General features: G+C 35.2%; 1 protein-coding gene across 1 annotated transcript in view; it reads left to right on the top strand.

Annotated features, from left to right (window-relative positions):
• Positions 1-568, top strand: part of LOC148033971 (double-stranded DNA-binding family protein) — a 59,479-nt gene extending 58,911 nt beyond the window's left edge. The window contains exon 7 of the mRNA XM_087681952.1: positions 123-568. Within this exon, the coding sequence (XP_087538078.1) occupies positions 123-161 (39 nt within the window). The 3' untranslated portion in view covers positions 162-568. The remainder of the gene's footprint in view (positions 1-122) is intronic.
• Positions 569-14,193: the final 13,625 nt, after the last annotated feature.

Here is a 14,193-nt window from a genome sequence, read left to right as displayed (position 1 = left end):
ATTCTGGAAACTGGTGGAAGCAATGCAAGGTTACATTTATGTGATAGTTCTATTTGAAAATGGCATTCTAGACCAAAAAGAAACTCTCACAATGCTAAGAAGTTCCTTCGCCTTATGTCCAGATCCAGCGACGCCGGAGTGTTCTTGATGATGATGATTGACTGTACCATGCAGGTTCTATACAGAATGTGCATTGTTATTCTGTTCCATCTTTGGAATTGGTGTTGGAAGTGACAGTCCAACTCCCCCTCTCTCTCTCTCTCTCTCTCTCTCTCTCTCTCTCTCTCTCACAACATCTTAAAGTAGAGAATAAAAAAGGGGAGAAATGCTGCCATGCCAATGTCCTTTTTTATCATTGGGTTTCTTGAGTTTGCTGTACTAAATAGTTACTGCCCTTTTGCCCAGTGTCAACCATGTTAAAACCATTTGAGATCTTGCGCTTGTCCAGTGATGTACATGTTTTGACTCTTTGTTGATGTATATCCGGTTCCAGATGAGAGCCTCATGTGGCTGTTTAAATAGCTAATTCTTAGAATCATTCTCAACTATCTTTGTTTCCTATGTTATCTTATCTGTTACTTGGTTAAGATAGTTGCATTTTGATAGCTGTAGCAGCTTTGGTGTTTGCTGAGTTAAAAACAAATTAATGCCATTCCCTAAAAACCTCAGTGATCTTTGTAGATTGAAAGAAGCAATGGCTGATAGCTTATAGTTAACAATGACCTCTGTGTGCACGTGTCTGTGCATGCATGAATGTGCATGTGTGCATCTGTGTGGAGCGTACATGTCTGATATGCATGTTATTGTCAGCTCATCAGTGGCATTTCCATTGTTATGGTGCACTTTTCTCAAATGTTATGGTACTTCTTAGGAAACATCTCCTATTAGGTTATACGAAGCCATTGGTAATTGGAGTCATTTGCACAAGAGCTAGCTACAGGCAATTGGAGGAGTGCTTGGCATGCTGGTGAGCTATACTGAGCTGAGGGAATTGTAAGTGATCTGTGTTATTGGACCAACAAAGTCTGGTGGATGTGCCCTTGCCTAGGGCTAGCTACAAATCGATGGTTTTGCAGGGATGCAATTTGCATGCATTTGAGGGGTAAATTACACATGCATCTTCACATGATGCACTAATAGGTTACAGTTCTATAGCATTGGTGTGGACAAGGCCATGTACATTTCCCATGGGTTTCTCTACACTTGTTACCACCCATGTCTACTGCAGAGTATGCTTTTGATGGGTATGGTGGTTGCTTGGAAGTGTAGGGTACTTTTACTCGTCTTAAATCACCTTGTTTTACTTGCAATAACATGTGTGGTGAGTTTTGGAGTAATTGAGGTGATAATTTCCTTCTTTTATTTGAAATGTCACTCTTGTATGATGCTTTCTCGAAAAAGAGACTTGCTTTAGGCATTTCATAGAAGTATATTAGGCTTGGGGCATAAGAATAGGACAATGTATGAATCAAGAAAAGGTTTGATGGTCGGCCATGACTTAATGACATCAAATGCATTATCACCCCATCATGAGCAATCTTCAAGTGAGGCACATGTATGGGGAACTCATTACTAGTACATCTACTCTAGTGTTTCTTTGTTGATTGTGACAGATCAGTTTTGTTTTGCTTTTGTAAGTGTGAAATGTGAACTTCAGTACATGCAATGCGCGTTCAATTTTAATACATATTGAATGTAATCAAGTTTCTAATTAGTTTTTTGGTGCACTCTCCTCAGGAGTCCTTAGAACATCATAAATGCTTTGACTCCTCACAACCCCTCTTAGGCAAAGTTTTTTGATGGTAGAAGAAGAGGATGGACAAGAGATGAAGATTTAGAGAGGAGAGTCCTTAAGTTGATCTTCGAACAAGGATAATCAAGCAAATGAAAGGTTATGGTGCTGGCCTCTTTGCACATGGGGAGAAATCAAATATGATGTGAAACCAAATTCCAATTACAATCTCAAGTCAAATTTACCTTCTCTCTTCTCCATACAACTCCCAAGCTATAATCAATCACACACACACATACACTCACTCACTCAATCACTCTCTCCTAAAAGCAATATTCCACACAAGTACGTGGCAACTATGGTGGATCCTTCCAATTATGGGTTGATCAAGATGAGTTGTGGGTAATTGTGGATAGTAGGGTCATGGTTAGGTAGACAGAGCATAAAGATTCCATTGTCTTTGATGGTGAAGGAATTCTCACAATTACGTATACATGACCTTGCTCAATGGAATTACTCCAATTGTTTCAAGCACTAGAATGCTCCAAATTTTACTTTTGCTTTGAACCATCTAAGCTCTCTCTCTCTCTCTCATGCACAAATAAAGCTAGAGATTCAAAGGTGGAGTAGGCTCACTTTCTTATCGATATTGTGTTATAGTCCAAAAGCAAGGGTCTCATGATTTATGTGTCGTACTTCAAGCTCCTATTGCTACTCAATTTGTATTTGCATTGTGTAGGTCCAAGATCAAGAGAAGGAGAAGAGGATGGGGAAGAGCTTCTCTTCATTGATCCCTCATTCTCTCACACATGCTCTTTCTCACACACTATCTTCTCACATAAACTCTTACCCTTCAAGCTATGGAGGCAAGGAGGGAAGAAGAGATGGAAGCAAGGGATGATGATAGGCTTCACCATCACTTGTTCTCCCTCACTCTCAAGCAATGGTTGCCACAATGTATAAAGAAAGAAACAACAAGTTCATAACATATTCTGCTCTTCCTAGAGGTGCCTAGTGCACGCTTTGTGCATGGGGTTTAGTCCCCTTAGCTCTTAAGAAATAGCTTTGTTTATCTCTAATTGGGAAAACAGATAAAAGCACATATGCCCACACATGCACATGCAAAGGATAGCTTAACTAGTCTTGTCAAACATGCATGCACTAAGTGATTAAACGTTGTTATGAAATAGTTTCATTTTTAACTTTTTTAAAATATACTCTTCATCTTAGTGGATTATTCCATTTACCTCACTTTTGAAAAAGTATTTGTAAGTGCATTAGATGTTTGAGTTATACTTATGATTAGGCATCAATGACAAACAAAGTTGGCATAACTAATAGCCCAAGTTATGTGTGGTTGAGTTAATGATTTTTAACCTCTTTTCAATGGATTTCGATTAGGGTTATGATAAAATAATTTTTTACTTTAAATAATATCTTTTAATTTAAGTTTTCAATTCTCTCTTTTGTGTTTTGGCTATACATCTTATTCCCATTAGCCAAAGGATTGTCTAGTTAGAGGATAAAATAAGCTAATTTATTGCTAATTTTAAGGTTTTCAATCAACTTTTTTTCTCTACACTATTAAGAATTGGTAAAATAGTATTTTGTCTAGTTAGAGGACCATGTTGTACTCTTAACTACTTAGTATGTGGCTTAGTTTTGGCTGTATACTTTATTAGGTAATAGCAAGAGAATATTGTGTAGTTAGAGGCCTATTGTAAGCTACTTAGTTGTGGTTGAATTAGAGGCTTATATTGTAACCCGTTTATTTGTGGTTGAGTTTAGTTGTCATATTGTTATACTTGTTATCCAATGTTTGCACTTTTTCTTAAAAAATCTTTTGTACTAGTCTATGTTAAACCCACTAGAGATATAGAGCAAACATTATATGAATGCCAACAAACTACAAGATTGCAACATAAATAAGCTATTAGAAAATCTTGAAGCTCATAGATCTTACAATGCACTTATCAAGTACTACTTGAACACCATCTTAACAATCAAGGTTTATTGCTTCTAAGATAGCATCACTTCAATGTTGTCATGTTTGAATTCGAAAGAAAATCCTCAAACAGAAGTGTATCTACTTTTGTTTTCATCTCTCTCCATCTAGTCTTCTTGTATTTTGTTTTCAAACTTCCTTAGTTCTCTATGTATTGGAACCTACCTTTCTTTTAATTTCACATGCATTGTACTTCATGTTGCACAATAAACTCAAGAGGAAAATATGGGGAACTTATAGCTTGTGTTTTAATAAACTCTACAAGAATTCTACATTACAATATAAACTCAAGAGGAAAATATGGGGAACTTATAGCTCCTTGTAACCAACTATAGACAATAACATCATTCGCACATGGAAATGAAAATGCAAAAACACTAATAGACCATAATCTAGTCACCTCAACAAATAATGATATTTTTAAGGAGGAAGCTAGAGTGATATTTAATAATACCATAATATTCTCATTCATCCACTCATATTTAGGAGGGAAACTAAAAGTATGTGAGGATAATATTTGATGAGACTAATATTCTAATGTTGGTGGACAATGTTATTGCATATTTACCTCAAATGGAATTACACTTTCTTGAAAAAAAAGACACAAAAATCAATTTTTGAGCATGCATACATGCACTCTCAAACATTGAGTTTTCATTGCCAATATGCCATTTCCATTCTATCATTCTTTCAAGTTGTTCATGCCAGTATACCACTCTCCTTTCATGCCTTCACTATTTCATCCAATCTACCATTTCAATCACCTTAATTGCCCATTAGGTGGATCTCTTATAATCCCCACTTATAATTAAGGTGTTCACAAATAAGGATACTTTTGACCACTATATGATGGTGGCTATGCAATAGTTGGGCTTATTATCAAATAACTTATAATGGTTGAACGTGGCTTCGACCAAGGCCTTACCATTTCCTCGCCAAAATGATATAAAGGCTCTAACGTCTCTCATAATGCCTACCCTTTGCTACTAAAATAGCATAAAGGTTCTAACATCCCTCTCACAACATGAGACATGGATCTAACACTACATAGACTTGCACCAAACATTGCTAAACCTAACCAAGATTGAATTGTTTCAAGATAGCAAATCTATTGTCAAAACCTATGTAAATGCTTGGCATATCTACCATGACTAGGTAGGTCTAGAGATTATTTATAATTACTTTTTATAGTTATTATATTGTAATGTAGATGTAATAATAATAAATAATAGAATTTCACATTAATAATGCACAATAATAATAAATAACACTTTCATATGACCATAACAATCATGAGAACAACAATAATAACAATAAAGAGAATATAATAGCAATAATGAGATCAACAATAATAACCATAATGAGAAATAATAGTAATTATAAAACACAATCATACCTGTATGATAATATGAATAAATATAATAATAATATAGTAATTATTATTTTTATTATTATTATTATTATTATTATTTTAGAATAGGTAAGAGTTTACGACAATCTTCTAAGTGCACACTTTTTAACTATTAACCAAGAGATACACTTCTCCAAAGCTAACATCACACCCCATTAGCCAATGATATCTTACATATCTTGGAAAAGGGACTACTAGTATGCCCATAGAAAAGGCAAGACTTAACAATCTTCAATATCTCAGAAGAACCAAGGCTTAGGGGGATCCAACCTATCTGCACCATAGATACTCTCATCCAAATTGTTGTGAATATCAAAAGAAAGTGGCTGGAGCCTTAGAATGTAGTGGTATTTGTTAAAGCTCACAAGAATAGAAGAGACCATAAATCTAGTCTCAGCATCAAGCCTGGATGCATGGAAGATGCAACTAGAATGGCGCTACCTTGTTCTAGAGATAGACGAACACACTTGGTTCACCTTCTATTACAATACTCCATCATATATGTACGGTGTAACTTTTTGCTCATATCCCATAGTCACTACACCTAGGGATCCCTAAGTAAGAGACACCTAGTGGCTTCACCAACTAGCTCCATCTCTAACCTAATCCTTTATTCCCCCACAACACAAATTCAAGGCACCTCAAGAGTAGGACATCCCAAGCTTACTCGACAACCCTTTCACCCTAGATTACACTACACCATCCAACCTTTCACCACAAGCAAGTCCTAAAGTCCTGATATATCCAAGGACCTTTGGCATCTTGGCATTAAAACCCTCTCCCACTTGCGATTTCACGTCCACTACAACCAATGCATGGTTAGAATGGTGCATCCCCAATGAGAGCACATTGTTTATGTAGGAAGGTGTGAAAATGGAGATTGATAGCCATCAACTTTAGTAACCCTACATTCCTCCTCAGTAGCTAGTGTCCTACACCTTATAAGCTATCGTCTCTTCCATTGAGATCTATCCACCTCTAGGATTTGAACCTTTAGAAGACTACAATAGCACACCAATTGAACATTCCATGGAACTAGCACCTTATAAGCTATCGTCCCATCCATTGAGATCCATGCACCTCTAGAACCTTTAAAGGACTACAATAGGACACTAGTTGAACGTACCATGGAACTAGCACTTCGCTAGGTATGGGGGTGAATGTTAATCCTAAGAGAAGAAAAGATACTTAAGGCAAGTTGGAAGCCGAAATTGAGAAGCAAGAAGACCAATCAAAAGTGCAAGGATTTATTTTTTCAAATCCATGTAAAATCTAAAGGACTTAATGTACTATTCTAATCACCACTCATCCAAAAGGTGCTTACATAAAATTTTCCTACTTACATGTAAAAGGATAATTTGTTTTTATAAAAATTAGATGATAGATGAATACAAATTATAAAGTCACCCAATGTTATATTAGAAGACCTGCAATAGATATGGAGGTTGTGGCATCTCTATTTACGTTTATTTAAATGTTGTGTGCAATGTCAACCTAAAGTGGAAACCTTGATCCTAATATATATATATAATGTGTAAGAGTGGTCATTTTGTGTGTGTAACTTTTGAGTATTTACTCTTGCATCTCTTTATCTACTTGCTTGCTCCTTTGATTTCTTGAGAGTGAGGAAGAGAAAATGAGTGTGACATTGAGTGAGAGACTAGTGAGGATGAAGCTCAATCTTTACTCCTTGCTTCAAGCTCTTCTTCCCACTTACTTCCATAGCTTGAAGGGTAAGAAAGTAGAAGAGACATATGAAAGTTATTCAATGTCAAGTTCATCATCTAAGTTCTAAAGAAGTGAAGCCTAGTGTTGGTAATGCAAGCATCTCAACAAAAATTAGAAATCTACAAGAATTGCAAGCCAAGATGAAAATATATAAGACCAAGTCAATCTAAAGTTTTAGATGTAGGTTGGTTCAAAAGATTTTAATATATTCTCTTGGGTCAACAAAAATATTGATCCTGAAGTTTATCAATATTGCACGTTGAGGAGATGGAAGCATATCAAGGGGAGTGGCACATGATAATTGAGCTCAAAAATTTGGGAACTATGCATAATGTCCCAAAAAGACCTATATTAGAAAAAGATATTTGAGCTATCCCAACTTTAAGCATGTCCTTAACATCCCATTATTACGAGTTCACATTTGTGCCATGCACTTCTTTTGTAGGATATTTGAGAATTTATGTCTATACAAGTCTTTGCTTGGGCTTTAAAGCCCAAGTCAACAAAGATCCAATCACTTAAACCTTTCAAGTATGCTTTTTTAATTATTGGATTGATCATTACACTTTCGACATTTCACCATTAAAAGGATGAGACAAGATCAAGGGATGGCAAGGAGATACCTTAAGAGCTTATAATTGGGGAAACCAAAACAATAATATTTATTTATGTGCGAGCTATTGGTAGTAGACAGCACATGAAAGGATTAAACAAAAGTCAAAATATAATCAATGGAAATCCTTGGCTTGAAATGCCTTGATGGGAGGCCTTCTATAAAGTATGCTATGAGTTTAAGAAGAAGAAGGTTACTACATGAACTAATCAACACATTAGACTTATGGTAAGATGTTCATACATTTCCAATAATTTTGTTGTATGTTTTACCAAACTCTCAATAGCAAATCTCACAACATTGCAATATATTTATGTAAAAACATGTACATCTTGGTTCGAAAAACAATATACCATCGTGGTCTAATGAAGGAATTAATGAGATTCAATACAAGGCACAATTAGAATACTTTAAGCACCCAAGACATGGTGATGGAGATAAGCAAGAAATTTACTTAATGAAACTAAAACAATGAATATTAAACATTTATTCACATGACCAAACAAAAAGAAGAGCATCACAAATAGTATAACTATGATTGACAAGGAAAAATATCTCTTCATATAACTAAATTATTGCTTAATTATCTTCACATTGCTTGCATACTTCCTAATTTTCATCATTGCCTCATAGAGGATCTATCCATATTTATGACTTTGTTTCAACTTATGTGGATTGTTAGTATGAGTTTTCCTTGGTGCAACATTCAATATCTCTTGAATTTCTTTGAATTCATTCTTTGTTCGTAGCCTTGATCCATACATAACTACATTCTGGTACATGATGTAGAGCATCTCTTGACCCAGTTTATAATTCACATCATTTGCATGTATCTTACAATTTTCAATGAGCTTATTGTTATCCTCAATAGTTTTTGTGCTACAGTTGTAAAGAAATAGGGTAAGGGGGACATGTTGCATGTCTTTTATGTGAAATATGAGGAGCGAGATTGTAGGAACAACTTTTGTTATACTTTCTTTGTCCACATCTTCAAGAATGACACCCATCTCAACACCTTGCTTCAAAGCGACCATATATCTAATTGGACACTTGAAATTCCTATTGCTTAGAGCCACTTTTTTTTATTGATCCACCTTAGTGGTTCGAGTTTATGTCTTAGCAATAATGGGTCTAGACTAAGGAGTGTCACACCACCTTTTGCTCAACTAACTTTCCACCCCAAGGGTGTTGCCACATCAAATACTTATCTCCAGTGGACCCTGGGCTTCTAAGAGAGGTTTCATCTTCTTTTATTACCCTTCCCACATGCATGCTTAGTTACAAGATTGGGCTTTTTGGGATGAGAATTTCTTAGTCCATGTTCATATTCAAGCAAGCATATACCCTACTTTCAAGAGGAACTCACACTCACATATGTATTTAAACGACTAGTGATATATAGTGTGTATAACACACACACAAATACAAATCCCCCAAAACATACACGCACATTCTTATCTTGATCATACTCATAATATACTAGAAGCACTATACACTTTTAGTAGGCCTAACTTGTCATCATGACAAGGAATTATTTACTTTTCTCCTAGAATAAACTTAGTCCCTTTTTTCACTTTTAAAATTTTCTTCTTTTTGTTCTTTCTCTATTCCAAAGGGTGTTTCCATCTTGTCTTAAAGTACGTATTGTTATGCAAGAAGTGAAGTCTTTTCTCTCATAACCTTTTTTTAATTATTTCTTAGGGTTGTAGCACCACATGTCAAAACCATGGCTAAATAAGAGCCCATGAGGACAATGGCATGTCCTAAAGAAGAGGGTACAAAAGAATTGTACCATTGCATCAAAAAATTTATGAGGGCTATTCTTTAGCAGCATCAAAGGGATCAATGATCAATGCCAAGAGAGAGAGAGAAGAAATAAGCCATTATGATAGTCAAGATCCTTAGGGAGGGAATTCTTTAGTTGATATCCATTAATGAGGAAGGGATCTTTAGAATCGTTGATCACCTAAAAATGAAGTGAACCATAAGATTGACTGCAAGTACCTTGTAGGGACAAGGGAGGTGCTCTAAGATGAAATAATATTTTTAATGCATACCTCAAGAAAGATGACTTGCTTTGAGATGAAAGAATATTTTCCTTCTCAAGGCGTAATTGCTTTACCACCAAACCATCTAAACTATTTTAGAAAGAATAAAAATAATTTAATGAATCATCAATGCTCTTACTACAAATGCATCAGATGGTGCTACACAAGCAATTTTGTGAGGTATTTTGGCTATTCTACAAAGCAATAAGACAACTTCTTCTTCCTCATTTTGAATCACTAGTTCTTGCTAATATGAGATGAGGGTTTCTCAACTTAGTCCTCACATTATGATTAATAAATTTTTAATAATTAAGTATTTGTTATTATTATTACCCTAATTGAAAATATAATTTTCTTTTCAAATCCTATTGAAATTTCTAGTTCTACCATGTGAGATGTCCATTTCCTCTTACATAGGAATATTGTTTTAAAGTATATAGTTGGATGGAGTATGTGAAGATCCTTTGTAAACTATTTTATGAAAAATATTATAAAAATTACAAATATTTTGATTAAAAACTAGGTTGATTTCATACATGAGAAGGAGAGAGAGTTTGAATGGTAAATAGAAGTGAAAGAGAACTAGTCAAGCTGCCATCTAAAGAGAGTATGGATGGTAAATAGAAGTGGAAGAGATGGGAAAGGAGGGTTCTAACTACTTACATGTTAACCAAATATCATTCACACTTACCCCTAAGGCATCCTCCTTTATCCCTCACCCTTCATGAAAATGATAAATAGACCCCCTTTGCTTCTCTTACTTCCATTACTGTCTCTTTCATTGATTTTATGTCTTTCTTTATTTTGCTGCTTACTTTGCTTTTCTAAGATGGTATCAAATTTTTAGGATTTGTTGATGGATATTTCTTGAATGAGATATGCGTGTGATCACTTTGCCTAACATTGTTGTGAGAAAGTGAGCAAGTGCTACCTTTTTTGTGTCTTAATCTTGGCTAGTTGCATGGAAGTGTTTCATTGGAGCCTCAAAAGCTTTGTTGAAGCTACATTTTGGATATTCCATGTAACATATGTTTGGCAATGACATTGTAATGCTTGGATTGGCTATTCACCAACTTTGGGCTTGTGATTATGCGACCTATATTGACTTGTTATTGGTACCAATTGTTTGTGAAGGTTGTCTCGCTTGACATGTGGCAATTGTGATCATTGATTTCCATTCTCTTTTTTTACAAGCATTTTGTGTACATCAATGGCCTATAAATCCTTGGCCTGTGTGTTACTATCCTTGTTCTTGGTTGCCATGGGAGATTTGTTATTGTTGCTTGGATTAACCACATGCTTTTGTGACCTTCGCTCTCCTTACTCGTGAGGTAGCTAGTGGCACATGTCTTAGTTGTACTAATGTGTGCAACGTTGGCTATAGTAGCTCATGAGCATTATCATTAGTATTTAACTTGTATGTATTTGTTTTTGCATGTTGATAGCCTTGCATTTTCTTTTTTACAAGCTACTCTTTATTTCTTGCTAGACATATTTATGGTACTTCAAATGTATTTGCATTTTGTTTTGAGATCTTTGCAGGATATTCACACTCATTTTTCTACTCGCTTGTTGTGCTAATGAGCTCAACATGGGACCATGGGACATGTCCTTATTCTTTTCAAGGGGCTCAATACACGAAGCCAACAACTCTCTCACCTAGTCTACTCACATTTATAAAGAATAATGAACTAACCTACAACTCACTTAATGATAGATTGATACGAGGTGGTTGTAGTGAGAACACTTACCAAAATTTCTATGTTGTAGTTGTATATCTTGTTAAGCGTTGCTCCACAATCCACATATGTTGCTCCTTGCTCACCTACTTGCTTTCATTTTCAATCACGTAAACATAGGAGTCGTTGGTAGGCAAGCTTGAGGAGGAGAAGAGAAGTAGAAAGCTTCTCACCATGCATCCCTCACTCTCTCAACTACACAAGCTCTTACACATACAACTCATCAAGTTGGGATGGAGAAGAAAATAGAAAGATAGAAGAGAGCCGCACTCCTTATCTCTCACTCCCTCACTCTCTCACACTTTGTCTCCTTCACTCACACAATAGTCATCGAGTAGCAAATTAATGCAAGCTTGAGTTATCACACACACATGAATAGCTTGTTCCATTCTTTTTCATCTTTTATATATATACAAGTTTTTAGGGTTAGTATTTTCACATTCCCATTGGGCATCTAGCCCACATCCAAGTCTCTTGGGTAGTCTCCCTTAAATTACACGCATCTCTCTTAGCCTAATCCTTACTCCTAATGTGTAGATTAATTTGGACATATTGTCACCTTATGATGCTATTCAAAATTGCTTATAAATTGCATCATCGGAGGGAGTCAGATCTCAATTATTTGCCTAAAATAGCAAAAGTTGATAGTAGAATACCTTCAAATTTCTTTTCAAAAAATTTGGGTAGCATATCTCACATCGTGATTAACATTATTTACCCCTCCTAGGTGAGAGCTAGTCCCATGGTACCCATATCAAGTAGCTGGCTATAGCTTGCACCAAAGTCAAGAAAGGCTAGGAGAGTCAATGAAGAAGTCCTTGTAGAAGAGAGATGGATGTTGCTAATAAAGGAAGCTGAGATAGGGGAATCTTGTTGGGATTGAAGATAGATTGTGCTATTGGTGGATGATAGGTAAGGGGCTATAACTCAAGAGTGAAAGGATAGTTGTTGCACAATGAAAGAAGGAAATATAGAACTCATACTCTTCCTCAGGGGTGTGCCTACCTCTTGGTTATAAACTTTATAACATAATAACATTTTATACCAAGTGGATCATCTTAGAGTGATAAATAATCTAAGTAAACCCTATCCTACCCTTTATGTGCACTAAGGATGTATTATGGAGTTGAGGGTTTAGGGGGTTAGAAGCAAAGTCGACCAATCAAGGACATTGAATGCTTCTAAGTTAAGAATCCCCAGGTGCAATGAAAATATGGTTTGTGTACCTTTTTTCTTTATTAAATACAAATGAATACTTGAGTGTAGCATACTACCTAGGAAGAGGGGTGGGTACATTTGGCAAACATGTTGTTCATCATATCCTCTAGCAATTGTGTACAATAAGTTTGCAATAACACACACATGAAGAGAGAGAGAGGAACGACATCTTGGCCAACACATCCTCTCCATGATCAACCCCTTCTCTCATATGATCGATATCTCCTCCCACTTAGGCTACTCATTACCCCCTCCCACGTGGTTGTTGTTGAAGCCCTTTATCATACAACAACAAGTTATTAACTCAAAATTCATAAAACACAAATGCAAGAAGAGAAGAGTGATTGATAAAGCATGCACAACACAAGATTAGGTACAATCTCCCTCAATGCATGGGTGAGCACCTCCCCCATACGTGCATTTATAATGTTCAATGAAGCTTTTGTCCTCAAAATATATTGAAAGAATTCTTTTTTAGTTGTTGCTTTTCCTTTCCTTTCATAACTTGCTTTTGTGCAAATATATCAAACACACCCTATTCTAAATAGTTTTACAATAAAAAATAATATTTTATCCTTTTCTAATAAATACATTAAAAATATATTGCACATATAAAGTCCTTGTGCTAATAGGCATATATTAAAAATATAATACTTTCTATAATATTTTTTCATATTGTGAAGCTCATAAATTCCATGCATGAAAATGTGCACTCCAAAATAATAGGTTCTCTTGACTCACCCCGACACAAACACATTTACATCCTTCCATCTATCTACTATGCATAATGCGATCAATATCACACATACGTGTTTGTGTGTAAGTTACGTATTATATGGTAAATTAAAAAATCCACAATAATCATAATCGTCTAAATTTCATAAATTCCATAAACAAATAAAATTTCGTAACATTTCTTGGAGGTTGAAAAGCAAATGTCCCCAATTGATAAGTGAAAGGACAATATGCAAGGGTGACCAACCACATGTAGGTGTTGCCTTCTCCTACAAAAAAATCTCCATCATATACTAGTCTTTTTGTCTCCTAGCGGCAAATCTGCACCATATAGTGTTGCCTTCTACATCAAATTTGCATTGTAAAATTCTAACTAGTGCTACCTCCTGCAATGAATCTGTGCTTATAAAGTTCCATGGATTTTACATGAAGCATTGCCTCCTACTATGAATCCCATTGTACGATTGTCATATATCAGAGTTAGCATTGATTTTTGAACCCAGTGTGATTCTTTATCTTCCTCTAACAAAGGAGGATCATCTACTATAGGAGTAACTAAAAGTGTTTCTTTGAATAATTTCAATAAACCAATGTGAAAAGAATTATGAATTTGCTAGTGAGGAGGAATCCAAATCTAAATGCATTCTCATTAATCTTATGAATTCTAAAGGGGTATGTAATGTTACTAGAATTTAACAATTATATCTTAAAATTCGACTAAAATAGATACATGGTTTTGCTTAATGAGGGTGACTAATTTAAGAATTGCAATGGAACTGGCTTGGTAACTTATGAATGCCTAAATTAAAATGTATACATACATACATATTTATTTATTTATTTATATTTATATAGAGGTTTGCCTCACAAATAGTAAAATCTAAATATATTAAGCAAATAATACCTTTAAAACATATGTTTAATATTACCATTAGCAAATTTTAGATTTAATTCAATTTTCGAT

The sequence above is a fragment of the Lygodium microphyllum genome, chromosome 7 (assembly GCF_053477565.2).
Source record: "Lygodium microphyllum isolate KBCC chromosome 7, Lygodium_microphyllum_v1.1.10, whole genome shotgun sequence".
Taxonomy (NCBI): Eukaryota; Viridiplantae; Streptophyta; class Polypodiopsida; order Schizaeales; family Lygodiaceae; genus Lygodium; species Lygodium microphyllum.
Note: the sequence above shows the minus strand (reverse complement) of the source record. Positions and strands in the feature narration are given on the sequence as shown.